The sequence below is a fragment of the Neoarius graeffei genome, chromosome 17 (genome assembly GCF_027579695.1).
Source record: "Neoarius graeffei isolate fNeoGra1 chromosome 17, fNeoGra1.pri, whole genome shotgun sequence".
Classification (NCBI taxonomy): Eukaryota; Metazoa; Chordata; class Actinopteri; order Siluriformes; family Ariidae; genus Neoarius; species Neoarius graeffei.
In genome coordinates this window covers 16,662,755-16,689,956 of record NC_083585.1, presented here as the reverse complement: position 1 = coordinate 16,689,956, position 27,202 = coordinate 16,662,755, and the positions used below count along the sequence as shown (strand labels likewise).

At 44.7% G+C, this 27,202-nt stretch overlaps 1 protein-coding gene across 1 annotated transcript in view; it reads left to right on the top strand.

The window, feature by feature from the left end:
* Positions 1 to 420: 420 nt before the first annotated feature.
* zgc:77784 (uncharacterized protein LOC402947 homolog) overlaps positions 421 to 27,202 on the top strand; it is a 285,186-nt gene continuing 258,404 nt past the window's right edge. The window contains exons 1-2 of the mRNA XM_060943465.1: positions 421 to 487; positions 1,110 to 1,436. Coding sequence (XP_060799448.1) covers positions 421 to 487; positions 1,110 to 1,436 — 394 coding nt within the window. The remainder of the gene's footprint in view (positions 488 to 1,109; positions 1,437 to 27,202) is intronic.

Genomic DNA, 27,202 nt, shown 5'->3' with positions numbered 1-27,202 from the left:
CGCCACCGTCTGTACCGACTCTAATTCCTCTCTAACAGAGCTTTAGCTTGATAATATTCTAAGATCCTGACCTGTTTGTTCTAGCGTGAGGATATGCTTTAAATGGAGAGGAGAAAACACTTCTGTTAGTTGCTTTGGATAAGGGGATCTGCCAAATACTGCAAATGTAAGCGATTTAAGGTTTTGCGGTACAATATGCAATACTTATGCTGTGGTTCAGCAATAAACCTGCTTTATGAACTTTTGTCTATGATGACAGAGCTATTGATGCTATACTTTGGTGATGAAAGCTGTCTTTGTAAGTTTTTTTTTTTTCAAAGCTTCATTTTCAATGCCATTATCCTCTTTTCAATGATGCCATAGCAACACATCTCTTCCGGCCATGGGGTGCTTATTTCCTGGAATATAAGAATATGAGAGATGTTCTATCTGTGTCTGGCTCTTATCTGCATCTCCATCTCCATTCAGTCCCACGAGGGGATATGCGGTTCGTTTTCCGAGCTTTCTTTCTCGACAGCAGCCGTGCCAAACCCCAACCTTAATGTCAGCTTTTCTTTTTTTTTTTTTACCTTCTTCCTCCTTCCGTCTGCACATCCAGACTCTTCGAAAACCTAATAGATGCTGAGTCATCAACTCTTCAGACTCACTCCATCACCACCCATTAAACGTCTGCTCCACTCCTGTTGTGCCTGATGTCATCTGAAGGCGGCCGTTTTCATTTCTTTTAACTTCAACACAAAAGCCTGTTTGAAATATTGCAGTATTGACTTTGAGGCAAATGAAAGTGTGTTTTCACCTGTAGAAGCCACGTCTGATTTAATCACTACCTGTCAGGCAGAATGAAAGTTGAAAGCTTTCTGGACTAGCTGCTTATTTCTGTGCTTGTTTTGTTTTGCTTTTTTATCAGAAATTTTTTAGTGTGCACAAAGAAAAACCTTTTGGTCAATGCCCTTGATTTTTTAATTCTTTGAATTTTAAAAGCAGTTTGGACATCCGAGCCATTTGTAATAGTTTTGTTTGTATCATAAGACCTTTTATATGGAATGTCTAGATGGGAACGGCACTGAGCACTTTGAACAGTGTAAGTTGATTTCCTTAATTTCCCACAGGCTCTCGGTTGCGTCTGGAGGACAGTCCGCCTCGGATTGTGGAGGACCCATCTGATCTGATTGTGTCTAAAGGTGAACCAGCCACGCTGAACTGCAAAGCTGAGGGATGGCCTACACCGAAGGTGGAGTGGTACAAAGATGGAGAACATGTAGAGACAGATAAAGATGACCTGCGTTCACACCGCATGCTGTTGCCCAGCGGCTCGCTCTTCTTCCTACGCATTGTGCATGGCCGCCGCAGCAAGCCGGATGAAGGCGTATACACCTGTGTGGCCCGTAACTACCTCGGGGAGGCAGTGAGTCGCAACGCCTCGCTGGAGGTTGCCAGTGAGTCTCTTTTTCCGTTATGGTCATTATTCTGTGCATTACCTACTGTAGGATTACATGTCTTATGGGCACAGACGTTTTACATTTACAATAGGTTTTTGGGTTATTGGATTATTGAGGCACAACATATGGTCAAAAGTATTACAGAAACCCGACCATCACACTCATGTGCTTGTTGAACATCCCATTCCAAAACAATTAATACGGAATCGGTCCCCCTGTTGCTTCCATAATAACCTCCACTCTTCTGGGAAGGCTTCTTGCTGGATTCTGGAACGTGGCTGTGAGGGCTTACGCTCATTTAGCAACCACAGCAGTAGTGAGGCCAGACACGGATGTTGAGCAAGAAGGCCTGGCATGCAACTGCCATTTCTATTTATCCTTAAGATGTTAAGTGAGGTTGAGGTCAGGGCTCTGTGCAGGTTGCTCGAGTTTTTCCACTCCAACCTTGGCAACCCATATCTTCAAGACCCTTGCTTTGTGCATAGGAGCATTGTCAAGGAGCAGGTTTGGGCCCTTTTATTCAAGCGAAGAGAAATTTTAATGCTGCACCATACAAAAGCATTCAAAACAAATGGTGTCCTTAGAATTTCACGGTCACACTTGGGAAGGGGTTCACACATGGATGTGACGGTCAGGAGTCCACACACTTTTGCCTGTACATTGTAAATGTTATAAGTAAAACCCATGCTAATTTTTCCTCTGTTAGTATCATAGTATTGCTCAAATGTCAAATTTGACTTATTTTTCATATATCTCCAATATTTAGTATTATAAGTAAAGGGTTTTTCTTTTGTATCTCAGGCGAGGAGATTTTCTTGTCTTTTATATTTAGTATTAGTATTAGTATTTAGGATTTTTAATATTTAGTAATGTATATTTAGCTTTTATATCAGGTGAAGAGCCTTATTTGTGGAAACTCTGATATTAAACCATTATTATTGTTATTATTATTGGGCGGCACGGTGGTGTAGTGGTTAGCGCTGTCGCCTCACAGCAAGAGGGTCCGGGTTCGAGTCCCGTGGCCAGCGAGGGCCTTTCTGTGCGGAGTTTGCATGTTGTCCGCGTGTCCGCGTGGGTTTCCTCCGGGTGCTCCGGTTTCCCCCACAGTCCAAAGACATGCAGGTTAGGTTAACTGGTGACTCTAAATTGACCGTAGGTGTGAATGTGAGTGTGAATGGTTGTCTGTGTCTATGTGTCAGCCCTGTGATGACCTGGCGACTTGTCCAGGGTGTACCCCGCCTTTCGCCCGTAGTCAGCTGGGATAGGCTCCAGCTTGCCTGCGACCCTGTAGAAGGATAAAGCGGCTAGAGATAATGAGATGAGATGAGATGTTAAGTGAGGTTGAGGTCAGGGCTCTGTGCAGGTTGCTCGAGTTTTTCCACTCCAACCTTGGCAACCCATATCTTCAAGACCCTTGCTTTGTGCATAGGAGCATTGTCAAGGAGCAGGTTTGGGCCCTTTTATTCAAGCGAAGAGAAATTTTAATGCTGCACCATACAAAAGCATTCAAAACAAATGGTGTCCTTAGAATTTCACGGTCACACTTGGGAAGGGGTTCACACATGGATGTGACGGTCAGGAGTCCACACACTTTTGCCTGTACATTGTAAATGTTATAAGTAAAACCCATGCTAATTTTTCCTCTGTTAGTATCATAGTATTGCTCAAATGTCAAATTTGACTTATTTTTCATATATCTCCAATATTTAGTATTATAAGTAAAGGGTTTTTCTTTTGTATCTCAGGCGAGGAGATTTTCTTGTCTTTTATATTTAGTATTAGTATTAGTATTTAAGATTTTTAATATTTAGTAATGTATATTTAGCTTTTATATCAGGTGAAGAGCCTTATTTGTGGAAACTCTGATATTAAACCATTATTATTGTTATTATTATTGGGCGGCACGGTGGTGTAGTGGTTAGCGCTGTCGCCTCACAGCAAGAGGGTCCGGGTTCGAGTCCCGTGGCTGGCGAGGGCCTTTCTGTGCGGAGTTTGCATGTTGTCCGCGTGGGTTTCCTCTGGGTGCTCCGGTTTCCCCCACAGTCCAAAGACATGCAGGTTAGGTTAACTGGTGACTCTAAATTGACCGTAGGCGTGAATGAGAGTGTGAATGGTTGTCTAGTGTCAGCCCTGTGATGACCTGGCGACTTGTCCAGGGTGTACCCCGCCTTTCGCCCGTAGTCAGCTGGGATAGGGTCCTGCGACCCTGTAGAAAAGGATAAAGCGGCTAGAGATAATGAGATGATGATTATTATTAGGGCCCGAGCCCTATGGGCGAAGGCCCTATTGTTCTTGTAAGAGTTCACTATTATTAGGGCCCGAGCCCTATAGGGCGAAGGCCCTATTGTTCTTGTAAGAGTTCACTATTATTAGGGCCCGAGCCCTATGGGCGAAGGCCCTATTGTTCTTGTAAGAGTTCACTATTATTATTCTTCCGTCTTCTTCTTCTTCTTCTTCCGTCTTCTTCTTCTTCTTTATTTTTCTCCGCTGTTGGGCCATTTTCGGGGCGCTTGCCATGGGCGAAAACGCACGAAATTTGGCACCAGTTCCGAGAATTGCCACCGCTACTCAGAACCAGAAGCCCAAACTTGGCCGGGGCTCAGGGCCTCTATAGCGCCCCCTAAGTCATTGTGATTTTGGCCTCCCGCATTAAGGTGCCTGGGTTCCATGTAGTTTGTAGTAGTGGCATGCCATTTGGTACGCATATGTATCTCACTAAGCCGGACAAAAATGTAATGCCAATGCATTAGCCACGCCCAACAGGAAGTGAGGTAATTTCACTTTTGTGCGAAATGCATGGCCACGAAGACGGCGCAACTCCTCCTAGACCGTTCATAGGAATGTCACCAAAATTGATACACGTCATCTACAGACATGGCTGACAAAAGTTACTAAATACGTTTCACGTAGCATAAACCGTTCAGAAGTTATACGTCAATCAATTTTCACTTCAAAATTTTACATGCTAAAAAATTCATAACGAATCTTCTAATTGCTCAACACTGCTCATACTTCACACGCTAATCACTCATTGGGCTTCTGACATGTTACCCGATTTCTGTGATATTTCGCCACTGGGGGCGCTATTTTTGGGCAAAAAATCCAATCTTTCCTCAAATTTGGTCAAACTTCACGGCCTCCCTCTTACTACCTCCCATGTCATGTATACCACATTTTGGGAGTTTTCGTCCATGGGGGGCGCTGTTTTTGGCCGACGCAATTTCTCCATAACGGGTTTTTGGTAAATAATTCCATAATGCTTTTCCTTCACACCACTACCTTGTGATAGTACGTTGCTGTTGTGGACACTTATTTTTCCATCTCATAATCGCTCATGTACAGCATAGCGCCACCTACTGACATGGGAAAAACCAAAAAATTTATTCTTCAAAAATCTATATCTCATCTTCTATTTACTCAATTGTCATCAAACTTCATACGCAAACTCTTCATAGCTCACCTGACATATACGCCAAATTTTGTGCACTTTCGCCCCTGGGGGTGCTGGTTATGGCAAAAATGATATTGCAGCTTCTGATTTGTCAAACTTGGCAAGCAAACTCTTTACAAGACCCTTATTGGGGCGCTTGCCATGGTCGACAACGCTCGAAATTTTGCCCCTTTTTCTTGGACTGCCACCGCTACTGAGAACCAGAAGCCCAGATCCAGGCGGGCCTCGGGGCCTCTATAGCGCCCCCTAACGTTTTGTGATTTTTGCCTCTCGCGTTAAGGTGCCTGGTTGCCATGTAGTTTGTAGTAGTGGCATGCCCTTTGGTACGCTTATGTATCTCACTAAGCCGGACAAAAATGTAATGCCAATGCATTAGCCACGCCCAACAGGAAGTGAGGTAATTTCACTTTTGTGCGAAATGCATGGCCACGAAGACGGCGCAACTCCTCCTAGACCGTTCATAGGAACGTCACCAGAATTGATACACATCATCTACAGACATGGCTGACAAAAGTTGCTAAATACGTTTCACGTAGGGTTAACCGTTCAGAAGTTATACGTCAATCATTTTTCAATGCAGAATTTTACATGCTTAAAAATTCATAACAAATCTTCTAATTGCTCAACACTGCTCATACTTCACACGCAAATCACTCATTGGGCTTCTGACATGTGACCCAATTTCTGTGATGTTTCGCCACTGGGGGCGCTATTTTTGGGCAAAAAATCCAATCTTTCCTCAAATTTGGTCAAACTTCACGGCCACCCTCTTACTACCTCCCATGTCATGTATACCACATTTTGGGAATTTTCGTCCATGGGGGGCACTGTTTTTGGCCGACGCAATTGCTCCAAAACGGGTTTTTGGTAAATAATTCCATAATGCTTTTCCTTCACACCACTACCTTGTGATTGTACGTTGCTGTTGTAGACACTTATTTTTCCAACTCATAATCGCTCATGTACAGCATTGCGCCACCTACTGACATGGGAAAAACCAAAAAATTTATTCTTCAAAAATCTATATCTCATCTTCTATTTACTCAATTGTCATCAAACTTCATACGCAAACTCTTCATAGCTCACCTGACATATACGCCAAATTTTGTGCACTTTCGCCCCTTGGGGGTGCTGATTATGGCAAAAATGATCTTGCAGCTTCTGATTTGTCAAACTTGGCAAGCAAACTCTTTTCAAGACCCTTATTGAGGCGCTTGCCATGGTCGACAACGCACGAAGTGCGAGACCCTATTGTTGCCGTGTGTCCAATTCTGTGCTTTGTCGCCATTGTGGGAGTAATGTCTCTTGCCGCAGAAGCTGTGGAAGGTTTTTCGCAGGGACGCGTGCCCCCGCCCCCCTTGGCCGCTGGCGCGAGGGCCCGTCGAGGCCGCTTGCGGCTTTAATTATTCTTCCGTCTTCTTCTTCTTCTTCTTCTTCTTCTTTATTTTTCTCCGCTGTTGGGCCATTTTCGGGGCGCTTGCCATGGGCGAAAACGCACGAAATTTGGCACCACTTCCGAGAATTGCCACCGCTACTCAGAACCAAAAGCCCAAACTTGGCCGTGGCTCAGGGCCTCTATAGCGCCCCCTAAGTTGTTGTGATTTTGGCCTCCCGCATTAAGGTGCCTGGTTGCCATATAGTTTGTAGTAGTGGCATGCCATTTGGTACGCATATGTATCTCACTAAGCCGGACAAAAATGTAATGCCAATGCATTAGCCACGCCCAACAGGAAGTGAGGTAATTTCACTTTTGTGCGAAATGCATGGCCACGAAGACGGCGCAACTCCTCCTAGACCGTTCATAGGAATGTCACCAAAATTGATAAACATCATCTACAGACATGGCTGACAAAAGTTACTAAATACGTTTCACGTAGGATAAACCGTTCAGAAGTTATACGTCAATCAATTTTCACTTCAAAATTTTACATGCTAAAAAATTCATAACAAATCTTCTAATTGCTCAAAACTGCTCATACTTCACACGCAAATCAATCATTGGGCTTCTGACATGTTACCCAATTTCTGTGATATTTCGCCACTGGGGGCGCTATTTTTGGGCAAAAAATCCAATCTTTCCTCAAATTTGGTCAAACTTCACGGCCACCCTCTTACTACCTCCCATGTCATGTATACCACATTTTGGGAATTTTCGTCCATGGGGGGCGCTGTTTTTGGCCGACGCAATTTCTCCAAAACGGGTTTTTGGTAAATAATTCCATAATGCTTTTCCTTCACACAACTACCTTGTGATAGTACGTTGCTGTTGTAGACACTTATTTTTCCATCTCATAATCGCTCATGTACAGCATAGCGCCACCTACTGACATGGGAAAAACCAAAAAATTTATTCTTCAAAAATCTATATCTCATCTTCTATTTACTCAATTGTCATCAAACTTCATACGCAAACTCTTCATAGCTCACCTGACATATACGCCAAATTTTGTGCACTTTTGCCACTGGGGGTGCTGGTTATGGCAAAAATGATATTGCAGCTTCTGATTTGTCAAACTTGGCGAGCAAACTCTTTACAAGACCCTTATTGGGGCGCTTGCCATGGTCGACAACGCTCGAAATTTTGCCCCTTTTTCTTGGACTGCCACCGCTACTGAGAACCAGAAGCCCAGATCCAGGCGGGCCTCAGGGCCTCTATAGCGCCCCCTAACGTGTTGTGATTTTTGCCTCTCGCATTAAGGTGCCTGGTTGCCATGTAGTTTGTAGTAGTGGCATGCCCTTTGGTACGCATATGTATCTCACTAAGCCGGACAAAAATGTAATGCCAATGCATTAGCCACGCCCAACAGGAAGTGAGGTAATTTCACTTTTGTGCGAAATGCATGGCCACGAAGACGGCGCAACTCCTCCTAGACCGTTCATAGGAACGTCACCAAAATTGATACACATCATCTACAGACATGGCTGACAAAAGTTGCTACATAGGTTTCACGTAGGGTAAACCGTTCAGAAGTTATACGTCAATCAATTTTCAATGCAGAATTTTACATGCTTAAAAATTCATAACAAATCTTCTAATTGCTCAAAACTGCTCATACTTCACAGGCAAATCACTCATTGGGGTTCTGACATGTTACCCAATTTCTGTGATGTTTTGCCACTGGGGGCGCTATTTTTGGGCAAAAAATCCAATCTTTCCTCAAATTTGGTCAAACTTCACGGCCACCCTCTTACTACCTCCCATTTCATGTATACCACATTTTGGGAATTTTCGTCCATGGGGGGTGCTGTTTTTGGCCGACGCAATTGCTCCAAAACGGGTTTTTGGTAAATAATTCCATAATGCTTTTCCTTCACACCACTACCTTGTGATAGTACGTTGCTGTTGTAGACACTTATTTTTCCAACTCATAATCGCTCATGTACAGCATAGCGCCATCTACTGTCATGGGAAAAACCAAAAAATTTATTCTTCAAAAAACTATATCTCATCTTCTATTTACGCCATTGTGGGTGTAATGTCTCTTGCCGAAGAAGCTGTGGAAGGTTTTTCGCGGGGACGCATGCCCCCGCCCCCCTTGGCCACTGGCGCGAGGGCCCGTCGAGGCCGCTTGCGGCTTTAATTAGGGCCCGAGCCCTATGGGCGAAGGCCCTATTGTTCTTGTAAGAGTTCACTATTATTATTCTTCCGTCGTCTTCTTCTTCTTCTTCCGTCTTCTTCTTCTTCTTTATTTTTCTCCGCTGTTGGGCCATTTTCGGGGCGCTTGCCATGGGCGAAAACGCACGAAATTTGGCTCCAGTTCCGAGAATTGCCACCGCTACTCAGAACCAGAAGCCCAACCTTGGCCGGGGCTCAGGGCCTCTATAGCGCCCCCTAAGTCGTTGTGATTTTGGCCTCCCGCATTAAGGTGCCTGGGTGCCATGTAGTTTGTAGTAGTGGCATGCCATTTGGTACGCATATGTATCTCACTAAGCTGGACAAAAATGTAATGCCAATGCATTAGCCATGCCCAACAGGAAGTGAGGTAATTTCACTTTTGTGCGAAATGCATGGCCACGAAGACGGCGCAACTCCTCCTAGACCGTTCATAGGAATGTCACCAAAATTGATACACATCATCTACAGACATGGCTGACAAAAGTTACTAAATACGTTTCACGTAGGATTAACCGTTCAGAAGTTATACGTCAATCAATTTTCGATGCAAAATTTTACATGCTTAGAAATTCATAACAAATCTTCTGATTGTTCAAAACTGCTCATACTTCACACGCAAATCACTCATTGGGCTTCTGACATGTTACCCAATTTCTGTGATATTTCGCCACTGGGGGCGCTATTTTTGGGCAAAAATTGCAATCTTTCCTCAAATTTGGTCAAACTTCACGGCCACCCTCTTACTACCTCCCATGTCATGTATACCACGTTTTGGAAATTTTCGTCCATGGGGGGCGCTGTTTTTGGCCGACGCAATTGCTCCAAAACGGGTTTTTGGTAAATAATTCCATAATGCTTTTCCTTCACACCACTACCTTGTGATAGTACGTTGCTGTTGTAGACACTTATTTTTCCAACTCATAATCGCTCATGTACAGCATAGCGCCACCTACTGACATGGGAAAATCCAATTAATCTCTCATCTCATTATCTCTAGCCGCTTTATCCTTCTACAGGGTCGCAGGCAAGCTGGAGCCTATCCCAGCTGACTACGGGCGAAAGGCGGGGTACACCCTGGACAAGTCGCCAGGTCATCACAGGGCTGACACATAGACACAGACAACCATTCACACTCACATTCACACCTACGGTCAATTTAGAGTCACCGGTTAACCTAACCTGCATGTCTTTGGACTGTGGGGGAAACCGGAGCACCCGGAGGAAACCCACGCGGACACGGGGAGAACATGCAAACTCCACACAGAAAGGCCCTCGCCGGCCCCGGGGCTCGAACCCAGGACCTTCTTGCTGTGAGGTGACAGCGCTAACCACTACACCACCGTGCCGCCCCTCCAATTAATTTATTCTTCAAAAATCTATATCTCATCTTCTCTTTACTCAATTGTCATCAAACTTCATACGCAAACTCATCATAGCTCACCTGACATACACGCCAAATTTTGTGCACTTTTGCCACTGGGGGCGCTATTTTTGGGCAAAAATTCCAATCTTTCCTCAAATTTGGTCAAACTTCACGGCCTCCCTCTTACTACCTCCCATGTCATGTATACCACATTCTGGGAATTTTCGTCCATGGGGGGCGCTGTTTTTGGCCGACGCAATTGCTCCAAAACGGGTTTTTGGTAAATAATTCCATAATGCTTTTCCTTCACACGACTACCTTGTGATAGTACGTTGCTGTTGTAGACACTTATTTTCCCAACTCATAATCGCTCATGTACAGCTTAGCGCCACCTACTGACATGGGAAAAACCAAAAAATTTATTCTTCAAAAATCTATATCTCATCTTCTATTTACTCAATTTTCATCAAACTTCATACGCAAACTCTTCATAGCTCACCTGACATTTACGCCGAATTTTGTGCACTTTCGCCCCTGTGGGTGCTGGTTATGGCAAAAATGATGTTGCAGCTTCTGATTTGTCAAACTTGGCAAGCAAACTCTTTACAAGACCCTTATTGGGGCGCTTGCCATGGTCGACAACGCACGAAATTTGGTTCCTTTTTCTTAGACTGCCACCGCTACTGAGAACCAGTAGCCCAGATCCGGGCGGGCCTCAGGGCCTCTATAGCGCCCCCCGAGCACCGTCCAGTGCGAGACCCTATTGTTGCCATGTGTCCAATTCTGTGCTTTGTCGCCATTGCGGGAGTAATGTCTCTTGCCGAAGAAGCTGTGGAAGGTCTTTCGCGGGGACGCATGCCCCCGCCCCCCTTGGCCGCTGGCGCGAGGGCCCGTCGAGGCCGCTTGCGGCTTTAATTAGGGCCCGAGCCCTATGGGCGAAGGCCCTATTGTTCTTGTAAGAGTTCACTATTATTATTCTTCTTCTTCCGTCTTCTTCTTCTTCTTTATTTTTCTCCGCTGTTGGGCCATTTTCGGGGCGCTTGCCATCGGCGAAAACGCACGAAATTTGGCGCCAGTTCCGAGAATTGCCACCGCTACTCAGAACCAAAAGCCCAAACTTGGCCGGGGCTCAGGGCCTCTATAGCGCCCCCTAAGTCGTTGTGATTTTTGTCTCCCGCATTAAGGTGCCTGGTTGCCATATAGTTTGTAGTAGTGGCATGCCATTTGGTACGCAAATGTATCTCACTTAGCCGGACAAAAATGTAATGCCAATGCATTAGCCACGCCCAACAGGAAGTGAGGTAATTTCACTTTTGTGTGAAATGCATGGCCACGAAGAGGGCGCAACTCCTCCTAGAAGGTTCATAGGAATGTCATCAAAATTGATACACATCATCTACAGACATGGCTGACAAAAGTTACTAAATACGTTTCACGTAGGATCAACCGTTCAGAAGTTATACGTCAATCAATTTTGACGTCAAAATTTTACATGGTTAAAAATTCATAACAAATCTTCTAATTGCTCAAAACTGCTCATACTTCACACGCAAATCACTCATTGGGCTTCTGACATGTTACCCAATTTCTGTGATATTTCGCCACTGGGGGCGCTATTTTTGGGCAAAAAATCCAATCTTTCCTCAAATGTGGTCAAACTTCACGGCCACCCTCTTACTACCTCCCATGTCATGTATACCACGTTTTTGGAATTTTCGTCCATGGGGGGCGCTGTTTTTGGCTGACGCAATTTCTCCAAAACGGGTTTTTGGTCAATAATTCCATAATGCTTTTCCTTCACACCACTATCTTGTGATAGTGCGTTGCTGTTGTAGACACTTATTTTTCCAACTCATAATCGCTCATGTACAGCATAGCGCCACCTACTGACATGGGAAAAACCAAAAAATTTATTCTTCAAAAATCTATATCTCATCTTCTATTTACTCAATTGTCATCAAACTTCATACGCAAACTCTTCATAGCTCACCTGACATGTACGCCAAACTTTGTGCACTTTCGCCCCTGGGGGTGCTGGTTATGGCAGAAATGATATTGCAGCTTCTGATTTGTCAACCTTGGCAAGCAACCTCTTTACAAGACCCTTATTGGGGCGCTTGCCATGGTCGACAACGCACGAAATTTGGCTCCTTTTTCTTAGACTGCCACCGCTACTGAGAACCAGAAGCCCAGATCCAGGCGGGCCTCAGGGCCTCTATAGCGCCCCCTAACTCGTTGTGACTCTGGCCTCCCGCATTAAGGTGCCTGGTTGCCATGTAGTTTGTAGTAGTGGCATGCCATTTGGTAGGCATATGTATCTCACTACGCCGGACAAAAATGTAATGCCAATGCATTAGCCACGCCCAACAGGAAGTGAGGTAATTTCACTTTTGTGCGAAATGCATGGCCACGAAGACGGCGCAACTCCTCCTAGACCGTTCATAGGAATGTCACCAAATTTGATACCCATCATCTACAGACATGGCTGACAAAAGTTACTACAGACGTTTCACGTAGCATAAACCTTTCAGAAGTTATACGTCAATCAATTTTCAATGCAAAATTTTACATGCTTAAAAATTTATAACAAATCTTCTAATTGCTCAAAACTGCTCCTACTTCACACGCAAATCACTCATTGGGCTTCTGACATGTTACCCAATTTCTGTGATATTTCGCCACTGGGGGCGCTATTTTTGGGCAAAAAATCCAATCTTTCCTCAATTTTGGTCAAACTTCACGTCCACCCTCTTACTACCTCCCATGTCATGTGTACCAAATTTTGGGAATTTTCGTCCATGGGGGGCGCTGTTTTTGGCCGACGCAATTGCTCCAAAACGGGTTTTTGGTAAATAATTCCATAATGCTTTTCCTTCACACCACTACCTTGTGATACTACGTTGCTGTTGTAGACACTTATTTTTCCAACTCATTATCGCTCATGTACAGCATAGCGCCACCTACTGACATGGGAAAAACCAAAAAATTTATTCTTCAAAAATCTATATCTCATCTTCTATTTACTCAATTGTCATCAAACTTCATAGGCAAACTCTTCATAGCTCACCTGACATATACGCCACATTTTGTGCACTTTCGCTATTATTATTAGGCCCCGAGCACCGTACAGTGCGAGACCCTATTGTTGCCATGTGTCCAATTCTGTGCTTTGTCGCCATTGTGGGAGTAATGTCTCTTGCCGAGGAAGCTGTGGAAGGTATTTCGTGGGGACGCATGCCCCCGCCCCCCTTGGCCGCTGGCGCGAGGGCCCGTCGAGGCCGCTTGCGGCTTTAATTATTCTTCTTCCGTCTTCTTCTTTATTTTTCTCCGCTGTTGGGCCATTTTCGGGGCGCTTGCCATGGGCGAAAACGCACGAAATTTGGCACCAGTTCCGAGAATTGCCACCGCTACTCAGAACCAGAAGCCCAAACTTGGCCGGGGCTCAGGGCCTCTATAGCGCCCCCTAAGTCGTTGTGATTTTGGCCTCCCGCATTACGGTGCCTGGGTGCCATGTAGTTTGTAGTAGTGGCATGCCATTTGGTACCCATATGTATCTCACTAAGCCGGACAAAATTGTAATGCCAATGCATTAGCCACGCCCAACAGGAAGTGAGGTAATTTCACTTCTGTGCGAAATGCATGGCCACGAAGACGGCGCAGCTCCTCGTAGACCGTTCATAGGAATGTCACCAAAATTGATACACATCATCTACAGACATGGCTGACAAAAGTTACTAAATACGTTTCACGTAGCATAAACCGTTCAGAAGTTATACGTCAATCAATTTTCGATGCAAAATTTTACATGCTTAAAAATTCATAACAAATCTTCTGATTGCTCAAATCTGCTCATACTTCACACGCAAATCACTCATTGGGCTTCTGACATGTTAGCCAATTTCTGTGATATTTCGCCACTGGGGGCGCTATTTTTGGGCAAAAATTCCAATCTTTCCTCAAATTTGGTCAAACTTCACGGCCACCCTCTTACTACCTCCCATGTCATGTATACCACGTTTTGGAAATTTTCGTCCATGGGGGGCGCTGTTTTCGGCCGACGCTATTGCTCCAAAACGGGTTTTTGGTTAATAATTCCATAATGCTTTTCCTTCACACCACTACCTTGTGATAGTACGTTGCTGTTGTAGACACGTATTTTTGCAACTCATTATCGCTCATGTACAGCATAGCGCCACCTACTGACATGGGAAAAAACAAAAAATTTATTCTTCAAAAATCTATATCTCATCTTCTATTTACTCAATTGTCATCAAACTTCATACACAAACTCTTCATAGCTCACCTAACGTCTACGCCAAAGTTTGTGCACTTTCGCCCCTGGGGGTGCTGGTTATGGCAAAAATTATATTGCAGCTTCTGATTTGTCAAACTTCCCAAGCAAACTCTTTACAAGACCCTTCTTGGGGCGCTTGCCATGGTCGACAACGCACGAAATTTGGCTCCTTTTTCTTAGACTGCCACCGCTACTGAGAACCAGAAGCCCAGATCCAGGCGGGCCTCAGGGCCTCTATAGCGCCCCCTAACTTGTTGTGATTTTGGCCTCCCGCATTAAGGTGCCTGGTTGCCTTGTAGTTTGTAGTACTGGCATGCCATTTGGTACGCATATGTATCTCACTATGCCGGACAAAAATGTAATGCCAATGCATTAGCCACGCCCAACAGGAAGTGAGGTAATTTCACTTTTGTGCGAAGTGCATGGCCACGAAGACGGCGCAACTCCTCCTAGACCGTTCATAGGCATGTCACCAAAATTGATACACATCATCTACAGAGATGGCTGACAAAAGTTACTAAATAGGTTTCACGTAGCATAAACCGTTCAGAAGTTATACGTCAATCAATTTTCAATGCAACATTTTACATGCTTAAAAATTCATAACAAATCTTCTACTTGCTCAAAACTGCTCATACTTCACACGCAGATCACTCATTGGGCTTCTGACATGTTACCCACTTTCTGTGATATTTCGCCACTGGGGGCGCTATTTTTGGGCAAAAATTCCAATCTTTCCTCAAATTCGGTCAAACTTCACGGCCACCCTCTTACTACCTCCCATGTCATGTATACCACCTTTTGGGAATTTTCGTCCATGGGGGGCGCTGTTTTTGGCCGACGCAATTGCTCCAAAACGGGCTTTTGGTAAATAATTCCATAATGCTTTTCCTTCACACCACTACCTTGTGTTAGTGCGTTGCTGTTGTAGACACTTATTTCTCCAACTCATACTCGCTCATGTACGGCATAGCGCCACCTACTGACATGGGAAAAACCAAAAATTTTATTCTTCAAAAATCTATATCTCATCTTCTATTTACTCAATTGTCATCAAACTTCATATGCAAACTCTTCATAGCTCACCTGACATGTAGGCCAAATTTTGTGCACTTTCGCCCCTGGGGGTGCTGGTAATGGCAGAAATGATATTGCAGCTTCTGATTTGTCAAACTTGGCAAGCAAACTCTTTACAAGACCCTTATTGGGGCGCTATTATTATTAGGGCCCGAGCACCGTTCGGTGCGAGACCCTATCGTTGCCATGTGTCCAATTCTGTGCTTTGTCGCCATTGCGGGAGTAATGTCTCTTGCCGAAGAAGCTGTGGAAGGTTTTTCGCGGGGACGCATGCCCCCGCCCCCCTTGGCCGCTGGCGCGAGGGCCCGTCGAGGCCGCTTGCGGCTTTAATTATTCTTCTTCTTTATTTTTCTCCGCTGTTGGGCCATTTTCGGGGCACTTGCCATGGGCGAAAACGCGCGAAATTTGGCGCCACTTCCGAGAATTGCCACCGCTACTCAGAACCAAAAGCCCACACTTGGCCGGGGCTCAGGGCCTCTTTAGCGCCCCCTAAGTCGTTGTGATTTTGGCATCCCGCATTAAGGTGCCTGGTTGCCATATAGTTTGTAGTAGTGGCATGCCATTTGGTATGCATATGTATCTCACTATGCCGGACAAAAATGTAATGCCAATGCATTAGCCACGCCCAACAGGAAGTGAGGTAATTTCACTTTTGTGTGAAATGCATGGCCACGAAGACGGCGCAACTCCTCCTAGACCGTTCATAGGAATGTCACCAAAATTGATACACATCATCTACAGACATGGCTGACAAAAGTTACTAAATACGTTTCACGTAGGATAAACCGTTCAGAAGTTATACGTCAATCAATTTTCACTTCAAAATTTTACATGCTAAAAAATTCATAACAAATCTTCTAATTGCTCAACACTGCTCATACTTCACACGCTAATCACTCATTGGGCTTCTGACATGTTACCCAATTTCTGTGATATTTCGCCACTGGGGGCGCTATTTTTGGGCAAAAAATCCAATCTTTCCTCAAATTTGGTCAAACTTCACGGCCACCCTCTTCCTACCTCCCATGTCATGTATACCACATTTTGGGAATTTTCGTCCATGGGGAGCGCTGTTTTTGGCCGACGCAATTTCTCCAAAACGGGTTTTTGGTAAATTATTCCATAATGCTTTTCCTTCACACCACTACCTTGTGATAGTGCGTTGCTGTTGCGGACACTTATTTTTCCATCTCATAATCACTCATGTACAGCATAGCGCCACCTACTGACATGGGAAAAACCAAAAAATTTATTCTTCAAAAATCTATATCTCATCTTCTGTTTACTCAATTGTCATCAAACTTCATACGCAAACTCTTCATAGCTCACCTGACATGTATGCCAAATTTTGTGCACTTTCGCCCCTGGGGGTGCTGGTTATGGCAGAAATGATATTGCAGCTTCTGATTTGTCAAACTTGGCAAGCAAACTCTTTACAAGACCCTTTTTGGGGCGCTTGCCATGGTCGACATCGCACGAAATTTGGCTCCTTTTTCTTAGACTCCCACCGCTACTGAGAACCAGAAGCCCAGATCCAGGCGGGCCTCAGGGCCTCTATAGCACCCCCTAACTCATTGTGATTTTGGCCTCCCGCATTAAGGTGCCTGGTTGCCATGTAGTTCGTAGTAGTGGCATGCCATTTGGTATGCATATGTATCTCACTAAGCCGGTCAAAAATGTAATGCCAATGCATTAGCCACGCCCAACAGGAAGTGAGGTAATTTCACTTTTGTGCGAAATGCATGGCCACGTAGACGGCGCATCTCCTCCTAGACCGTTCATAGGAATGTCACCAAAATTGATACACATCATCTACATACATGGCTGACAAAAGTTCCTAAATACGTTTCACGTAGAGTAAACCGTTCAGAAGTTATACTTCAATCAATTTTCAATGCAAAATTTTACATGCTTAAAAATTCATAACATATCTTCAAATTGCTCAAAACTGCTCATACTTCACACGCAAATCACTCATTGGGCATCTGACATGTTACCCAATTTCTGAGATATTTCGCCACTGGGGGCGCTATTTTTGGGCAAAAACTCCAATCTTTCCTCAAATTTGGTCAAACTTCACGGCCACCCTCTTACTACCTCCCATGTCATGTACACCACATTTTGGGAATTTTCGTCCATGGGGGGCGCTGTTTTTGGCCAACGCAATTGCTCCAAAACAGGTTTTTGGTAAATAATTCCATTATGCTTCTCCTTCACACCACTACCTTGTGATAGTGCGTTGCTGTTGTAGACACTTATTTTTCCAACTCATAATCGCTCATGTGCAGCATAGCGCCACCTACTGACATGGGAGAAACCAAAAAATTTATTCTTCAAAAATCAATATCTCATCTTCTATTTTCTCAATCTTGATCAAACTTGATACTCACACTCTTAACAGTTCACCTGACATATGTGCCAAATTTTGTGAACTTTTGCCACTGGGGGCGCTGTTTTCAGGCAACAATTTATATCTCGGCTTCTGATTGGTCAAACTTGATCAAACTTTACAAAACAACTCTTCATAGGTCCCTTGACATGTATACCAAATTTGGTGAACTTTCACCACTGGGGGCGCTCATTGCGCTGTAGCAGTTGCAGGAGAGGTGTTTACAATCATGAGGCACCAGGAGTATGTTGTTTTGGTTGCCTTAAACACACATGACTTGTGGACCACTGGGGGCGCTCATTGCGCTGTAGCAGTTGCAGGAGAGGTGTTTACAATCATGAGGCACCAGGAGTATGTTGTTTTGGTTGCCTTAAACACACATGACTTGTGCGGAATGGGTAGGCAGTCGGGAGCAAATGTTGTAGCGTTACATACAGACTAATAGATGTCTAACAGAAGACAATCCTATGTAGCTATAGCTTGGTGACTGATGAGGTAAATACATTAATTTGGTTGGGAAGCCATGGCAGAAAATGTTCTGTCCATGACAACATCTCAGCGCACCGTGTACTCTGTGTCCAATTCTGTGCTTTGTCACCATTGTGGGAGTAATGTCTCTTGCCAAAAAAGCTGTGGAAGGTTTCTCGCGGGGACGCATGCCCCCGCCCCCCTTGGCCGCTGGCGCGAGGGCCCGTCGAGGCCGCTTGCGGCTTTAATTCCATAATGCTTTTCCTTCACACCACTACCTTGTGAGAGTGCGTTGCTGTTGTAGACACTTATGTTTCCAACTCATAATCGCTCATGTACAGCATAGCGCCACCTACTGACATGGGAAAAACCAAAAAATCTATTCTTCAAAAATCTATATCTCATCTTCTATTTACTCAATTGTCATCAGACTTCATACGCAAACTCTTCATAGCTCACCTGACATGTACGCCAAATTTTGTGCACTTTCGCCCCTGGGGGTGCTGGTTATGGCAGAAATGATATTGCAGCTTCTGATTTGTCAAACTTGGCAAGCAAACTCTTTACAAGCCCCTTATTGGGGCGCTTGCCATGGTCGACAACGCACGAAATTTGGCTCCTTTTTCTTAGTCTGCCACCGCTACTGAGAACCAGAAGCCCAGATCCAGGCGGGCCTCTGGGCCTCTTTAGCGCCCCCTAAGTCATTGTGATTTTGGCCTCCCGCATTAAGGTGCCTGGTTGCCATGTAGTTTGTAGTAGTGGCATGCCATTTGGTAGGCATATGTATCTCTCTAACCCGGACAAAAATGTATTGCCAATGCATTAGACACGCCCAACAGGAAGTGAGGTACTTTCACTTTTGAGCGAAATGCATGGCCACGAAGACGGCGCAACTCCTCCTAGACCGTTCATAGGAATGTCACCAAAATTGATACACATCATCTACAGACATGGCTGACAAAAGTTACTCAATACGTTTCACGTAGCCTATACCGTTCAGAAGTTATACGTCAATCAATTTTCATTGCAAAATTTTACATGCTTAAAAATTCATAAGAAATCTTCTAATTGCTCAAAACTGCTCATACTTCACACGCAAATCAGTCATTGGGCTTCTGACATGTTACCCAATTTCTGTGATATTTCGCCACTGGGGGCGCTATTTTTGGGCAAAAAATCCAATCTTTCCTCAAATTTGGTCAAACTTCACGGCCACCCTCTTACTGCCTCCCATGTCATGTATACCACATTTTGGGAATTTTCGTCCATGGGGGGCGCTGTTTTTGGCCGACGCAATTGCTCCAAAACGGGTTTTTGGTAAATAATTCCATAACGCTTTTCCTTCACACCACTACCTTGTGATAGTGCGTTGCTGTTGTAGACACTTATTTCTCCAACTCATAATCGCTCATGTACAGCATAGCGCCACCTACTGACATGGGAAAAACCAAAAAATTTTTTCTTCATAAATCTATATCTCATCTTCTATTTACTCAATTGTCATCAAACTTCATACGCAAACTCTTCATAGCTCACCTGACATGTACGCCAAATTTTGTGCACTTTCGCACCTGGGGGTTATTATTATTATTTTTCTGTCGCATTTGACCTTATTTGAGGCATTTCCCCATGCACGAAAACTCATGAAATTTGATACACTCATCAGTCATTGTAACCGCTTCTCAGCCACAGACGTTTGGCCCGGGCGTGACCCAGGGACTTCATAGCGCCCCCTAATTGAAACAAAACTCTTCAGAACTTATGGCCAGAACCTTACTCAGAACCCTTAGATCAGTACAAAAATGACATGAATCATGACAGTTGTCCTGGCAACACACACACACACACACTGCAGACACAGGGAAGCTAAGATGACTTAAGATTACAGCGTGCGATGGAGATAAGGAGGAGACACATGTATAGTTTTGTACATATATAAATGTACATTTTCACACCAGAGAAACACACACACACACACACACACACACACACACACACACACACACACACATACTTTAGTGTTTGTCTGTCTGTCTCTCATCCGTCAGGCAGTCATGGCATTATTATTATTAGGCCCCGAGCACCGTACAGTGCGAGACCCTATTGTTGCCATGTGTCCAATTCTGTGCTTTGTCGCCATTGTGGGAGTAATGTCTCTTGCCGCAGAAGCTGTGGAAGGTATTTCGCAGGGACGCATGCCCCCGCCCCCCTTGGCCGCTGGCGCGAGGGCCCGTCGAGGCCGCTTGCGGCTTTAATTAGGGCCCGAGCCCTATGGGCGAAGGCCCTATTGTTCTTGTAAGAGTTCACTATTATTATTCTTCTTCCGTCTTCTTCTTCTTCTTCTTCTTCTTCCGTCTTCTTCTTCTTCTTTATTTTTCTCCGCTGTTGGGCCATTTTCGGGGTGCTTGCCATGGGCGAAAACGGACGAAATTTGGCACCAGTTCCGAGAATTGCCACCGCTACTCAGATCCAGAAGCCCAAACTTGGCCGGGGCTCCGGGCCTCTATAGCGCCCCCTAAGTCGTTGTGATTTTGGCCTCCCGCATTAAGGTGCCTGGGTGCCATGTAGTTTGTAGTAGTGGCATGCCATTTGGTACGCATATGTATCTCACTAAGCCGGACAAAAATGTAATGCCAGTGCATTAGCCACGCCCAACAGGAAGTGAGGTGATTTCACTTTTGTGCGAAATGCATGGCCACGAAGACGGCGCAACTCCTCCTAGACCGTTCATAGGAATGTCACCAAAATTGATACACATCATCTACAGACATGGCTGACAAAAGTTACTAAATACGTTTCACGTAGGATAAACCGGTCAGAAGTTATACGTCAATCAATTTTCAATGCAAAATTTTACATGCTTAAAAATTCATAACAAATCTTCTGATTGCTCAAAACTGCTCATTCTTCACACGCAAATCACTCATTGGGCTTCTGACATGTTACCCAATTTCTGTTATATTTCGCCACTGGGGGCGCTATTTTTGGGCAAAAATTCCAATCTTTCCTCAAATTTGGTCAAACTTCACGGCCACCCTCTTACTCCCTCCCATGTCATGTATACCACATTTTGGAAATTTTCGTCCATGGGGGGCGCTGTTTTTGGCCGACGCAATTGCTCCAAAACGGGTTTTTGGTAAATAATTCCATAATGCTTTTCCTTCACACCACTACCTTGTGATAGTACGTTGCTGTTGTAGACACTTATTTTTCCATCTCATAATCGCTCATGTACAGCATAGCGCCACCTACTGACATGGGAAAAACCAAAAAATTTATTCTTCAAAAATCTATATCTCATCTTCTATTTACTCAATTGTCATCAAACTTCATACGCAAACTCTGCATAGCTCACCTGACATCTACACCAAATTTTGTGCACTTTCGCCCCTGGGGGTGCTGGTTATGGCAAAAATGATATTGCAGCTTCTGATCTGTCAAACTTGCCAAGCAAACTCTTTACAAGACCCTTATTGGGGCGCTTGCCATGGTCGACAACGCACGAAATTTGGCTCCTTTTTCTTAGACTGCCACCGCTACTGAGAACCAGAAGCCCGGATCCAGGCGGGCCTCAGGGCCTCTATAGCGCCCCCTCAGTCGTTGTGATTTTGGCCTCCCGCATTAAGGTGCTTGGATGCCATGTAGTTTGTAGTAGTGGCATGCCATTTGGTACGCATATGTATCTCACTAAGCCGGACAAAAATGTAATGCCAATGCGTTAGCCACGCCCAACAGGAAGTGAGGTAATTTCACTTTTGTGCGAAATGCATGGCCACGAACACGGCGCAACTCCTCCTAGACCGTTCATAGGAATGTCACTAAAATTGATACACATGATCTACAGACATGGCTGACAAAAGTTTCTAAATATGTTTCACGTAGCATAAACCGTTCAGAAGTTATACGTCAATCAATTTTCACTGCAAAATTTTACATGCTTAAAAATTCATAACAAATCTTCTAATTGCTCAAAACTGCTCATACTTCACACGCAAATCACTCATTGGGCTTCTGACATGTTACCCAATTTCTGTTATATTTCGCCACTGGGGGCGCTATTTTTGGGCAAAAAATCCAATCTTTCCTCAAATTTGGTCAAACTTCACGGCCACCCTCTTACTACCTCCCATGTCATGTATACCACATTTTAGGAATTTTCGTCCATGGGGGGCGCTGTTTTTGGCCGACGCAATTGCTCCAAAACGGGTTTTTGGTAAATAATTCCATAATGCTTTTCCTTCACACCACTACCTTGTGATAGTACGTTGCTGTTGTAGACACTTATTTTTCCAACTCATAATCGCTCATGTACAGCATAGCGCCACCTACTGACATGGGAAAAACCAAAACATTTATTCTTCAAAAATCTATATTTCATCTTCTATTTACTCAATTGTCATCAAACTTCATACGCAAACTCTTCATAGCTCACCTGACATCTACGCCAAATTTTGTGCACTTTCGCCCCTGGGGGTGCTGGTTATGGCAAAAAGGATATTGCAGCTTCTGATTTGTCAATCTTGGCAAGCAAACTCTTTACAAGACCCTTATTGGGGCGCTTGCCATGGTCGACAACGCACGAAATTTGGCTCCTTTTTCTTAGACTGCCACCGCTACTGAGAACCAGAGGCCCAGATCCAGGCGGGCCTCAGGGCCTCTATAGCGCCCCCCGAGCACCGTACAGTGCGAGACCCTATTGTTGCCATGTGTCCAATTCTGTGCTTTGTCGCCATTGTGGGAGTAATGTCTCTTGCCGAAGAAGCTGTGGAAGGTATTTCGTGGGGACGCATGCCCCCGCCCCCCTTGGCCGCTGGCGCGAGGGCCCGTCGAGGCCGCTTGCGGCTTTAATTATTCTTCTTCTTTATTTTTCTCCGCTGTTGGGCCATTTTCGGGGCGCTTGCCATGGGCGAAAACGCGCGAAATTTGGCGCCACTTCCGAGAATTGCCACCGCTACTCAGAACCAAAAGCCCACACTTGGCCGGGGCTCAGGGCCTCTATAGCGCCCCCTAAGTCGTTGTGATTTTGGCATCCCGCATTAAGGTACCTGGTTGCCATATAGTTTGTAGTAGTGGCATGCCATTTGGTACGCATATGTATCTCACTAAGCCGGACAAAAATGTAATGCCAATGCATTAGCCACGCCCAACAGGAAGTGAGGTAATTTCACTTTTGTGCGAAATGCATGGCCACGAAGACGGCGCAACTCCTCCTACACCGTTCATAGGAATGTCACCAAAATTGATACACATCATCTACAGACATGGCTGACAAAAGTTACTAAATACGTTTCACGTAGGATAAACCGTTCAGAAGTTATACGTCAATCAATTTTCACTTCAAAATTTTACATGCTAAAAAATTCATAACAAATCTTCTAATTGCTCAACACTGCTCATACTTCACACGCTAATCACTCATGGGGCTTCTGACATGTTACCCAATTTCTGTGATATTTCGCCACTGGGGGCGCTATTTTTGGGCAAAAAATCCAATCTTTCCTCAACTTTGGTCAAACTTCACGGCCACCCTCTTACTACCTCCCATGTCATGTATACCACATTTTGGGAATTTTCGTCCATGGGGGGCGCTGTTTTTGGCCGACGCAATTTCTCCAAAACGGGTTTTTGGTAAATAATTCCATAATGCTTTTCCTTCACACCACTACCTTGTGATAGTGCGTTGCTGTTGTGGTCACTTATTTTTCCATCTCATAATCACTCATGTACAGCATAGCGCCACCTACTGACATGGGAAAAAACAAAAAATTTATTCTTCAAAAATCTATATCTCATCTTCTGTTTACTCAATTGTCATCAAACTTCATACGCAAACTCTTCATAGCTCACCTGACATACACGCCAAATTTTGTGCACTTTCGCCCCTGGGGGTGCTGGTTATGGCAGAAATGATATTGCAGCTTCTGATTTGTCAAACTTGGCAAGCAAACTCTTTACAAGACCATTTTTGGGGTGCTTGCCATGGTCGACATCGCACGAAATTTGGCTCCTTTTTCTTAGACTCCCACCGCTACTGAGAACCCAAAGCCCAGATCCAGGCGGGCCTCAGGGCCTCTATAGCGCCCCCTAACTCATTGTGATTTTGGCCTCCCGCATTAAGGTGCCTGGTTGCCATGTAGTTTGTAGTAGTGGCATGCCATTTGGTACGCATATGTATCTCACTAAGCCGGACAAAAGTGTAATGCCACTGCATTAGCCACGCCCAACAGGAAGTGAGGTAATTTCACTTTTGTGCGAAATGCATGGCCACGAAGACGGCGCAACTCCTCCTACACCGTTCATAGGAATGTCACTAAAATTGATGCACATCATCTACAGACACGGCTGACAAAAGTTCCTAAATACGTTTCACATAGAATAAACCGTTCAGAAGTTATACGTCAATCAATTTTCAATGCAAAATTTTACATGCTTAAAAATTCATAACAAATCTTCTAATTGCTCAACACTGCTCATACTTCACACGCTAATCACTCATTGGGCATCTGACATGTTACCCAATTTCTGTGATATTTCGCCACTGGGGGCGCTATTTTTGGGCAAAAAATCCAATCTTTCCTCAAATTTGGTCAAACTTCACGGCCACCCTCTTACTACCTCCCATGTCATGTACACCTCATTTTGGGAATTTTCGTCCATGGGGGGCGCTGTTTTTGGCCAACGCAATTGCTCCAAAACAGGTTTTTGGTAAATAATTCCATAATGCTTCTCCTTCACACCACTACCTTGTGATAGTACGTTGCTGTTGTAGACACTTATTTTTCCAACTCATAATCGCTCATGTGCAGCATAGCGCCACCAACTGACATGGGAGAAACCAAAAAATTTATTCTTCAAAAATCAATATCTCATCTTCTATTTTCTCAATCTTGATCAAACTTGATACGCACACTCTAAACAGGGCACCTGACATATGTGCCAAATTTTGTGAACTTTTGCCACTGGGGGCGCTGTTTTCAGGCAACAATTTATATCTCGGCTTCTGATTGGTCAAACTTGATCAAACTTTACAAAACAACTCTTCATAGGTCCCTTGACATGTATACCAAATTTGGTGAACTTTCACCACTGGGGGCGCTCATTGCGCTGTAGCAGTTGCAGGAGAGGTGTTTACAATCATGAGGCACCAGGAGTATGTTGTTTTGGTTGCCTTAAACACACATGACTTGTGGACCACTGGGGGCGCTCATTGCACTGTAGCAGTTGCAGGAGAGGTGTTTACAATCATGAGGCACCAGGAGTATGTTGTTTTGGTTGCCTTAAACACACATGACTTGTGGGGAATGGGTAGGCAGTCGGGAGCAAGTGTTGTAGCATAGCGCCACCTACTGACATGGGAGAAACCAAAAAATTTATTCTTCAAAAATCTATATCTCATCTTCTATTTTCTCAATCTTGATCAAACTTGATACGCACACTCTTAACAGGTCACCTGACATATGTGCCAAATTTTGTGAACTTTTGCCACTGGGGGCGCTGTTTTCAGGCAACAATTTATATCTCGGCTTCTGATTGGTCAAACTTGATCAAACTTTACAAAACAACTCTTCATAGGTCCCTTGACATGTATACCAAATTTGGTGAACTTTCACCACTGGGGGCGCTCATTGCGCTGTAGCAGTTGCAGGAGAGGTGTTTACAATCATGAGGCACCAGGAGTATGTTGTTTTGGTTGCCTTAAACACACATGACTTGTGGACCACTGGGGGCGCTCATTGCACTGTAGCAGTTGCAGGAGAGGTGTTTACAATCATGAGGCACCAGGAGTATGTTGTTTTGGTTGCCTTAAACACACATGACTTGTGGGGAATGGGTAGGCAGTCGGGAGCAAGTGTTGTAGCGTTACATACAGACTAATAGATGTCTAACAGAAGACAATCCTATGTAGCTATAGCTTGGTGACTGATGAGGTAAATACATTAATTTGGTTGGGAAGCCATGGCATAGAATGTTCTGTCCATGACAACATCTCAGCGCACCGTGTACTCTGTGTCCAATTCTGTGCTTTGTCACCATTGTGGGAGTAATGTCTCTTGCCAAAGAAGCTGTGGAAGGTATTTCGCGGGGACGCATGCCCCCGCCCCCCTTGGCCGCTGGCACGAGGGCCCGTCGAGGCCTCTTGCGGCTTTAATTAGGGCCCGAGCCCTATGGGCGAAGGCCCTATTGTTCTTGTAAGAGTTCACTATTATTAGGGCCCGAGCCCTATGGGCGAAGGCCCTATTGTTCTTGTAAGAGTTCACTATTATTATTCTTCCGTCTTCTTCTTCTTCTTCTTCCGTCTTCTTCTTCTTCTTTATTTTTCTCCGCTGTTGGGCCATTTTCGGGGCGCTTGCCATGGGCGAAAACGCACGAAATTTGGCAACAGTTCCGAGAATTGCCACCGCTACTCAGAACCAGAAGCCCAAACTTGGCCGGGGCTCAGGGCCTCCATAGCGCCCCCTAAGTCGTTGTGATTTTGGACTCCCGCATTAAGGTGCCTGGTTGCCATATAGTTTGTAGTAGTGGCATGCAATTTGGTACGCATATGTATCTCACTAAGCTGGACAAAAATGTAATGCCAGTTCATTAGCCACGCCCAACAGGAAGTGAGGTAATTTCACTTTTGTGCGAAATGCATGGCCACGAAGACGGCGCAACTCCTCCTAGACCGTTCATAGGAATGTCACCTCAATTGATACACATCATCTACAGACATGGCTGACAAAAGTTACTAAATACGTTTCACGTAGGATTAACCGTTCAGAAGTTATACGTCAATCAATTTTGGATGCAAAATTTTACATGCTTAAAAATTCATAACAAATCTTCTGATTGCTCAAAACTGCTCATACTTCACACGCAAATCACTCATTGGGCTTCTGACATGTTACCCCATTTCTGTGATATTTCGCCACTGGGGGCGCTATTTTTGGGCAAAAATTCCAATCTTTCCTCAATTTTGGTCAAACTTCACGGCCACCCTCTTACTACCTCCCATGTCATGTATACCACGTTTTGGAAATTTTCGTCCATGGGGGGCGCTGTTTTTGGCCGACGCAATTGCTCCAAAACGGGTTTTTGGTAAATAATTCCATAATGCTTTTCCTT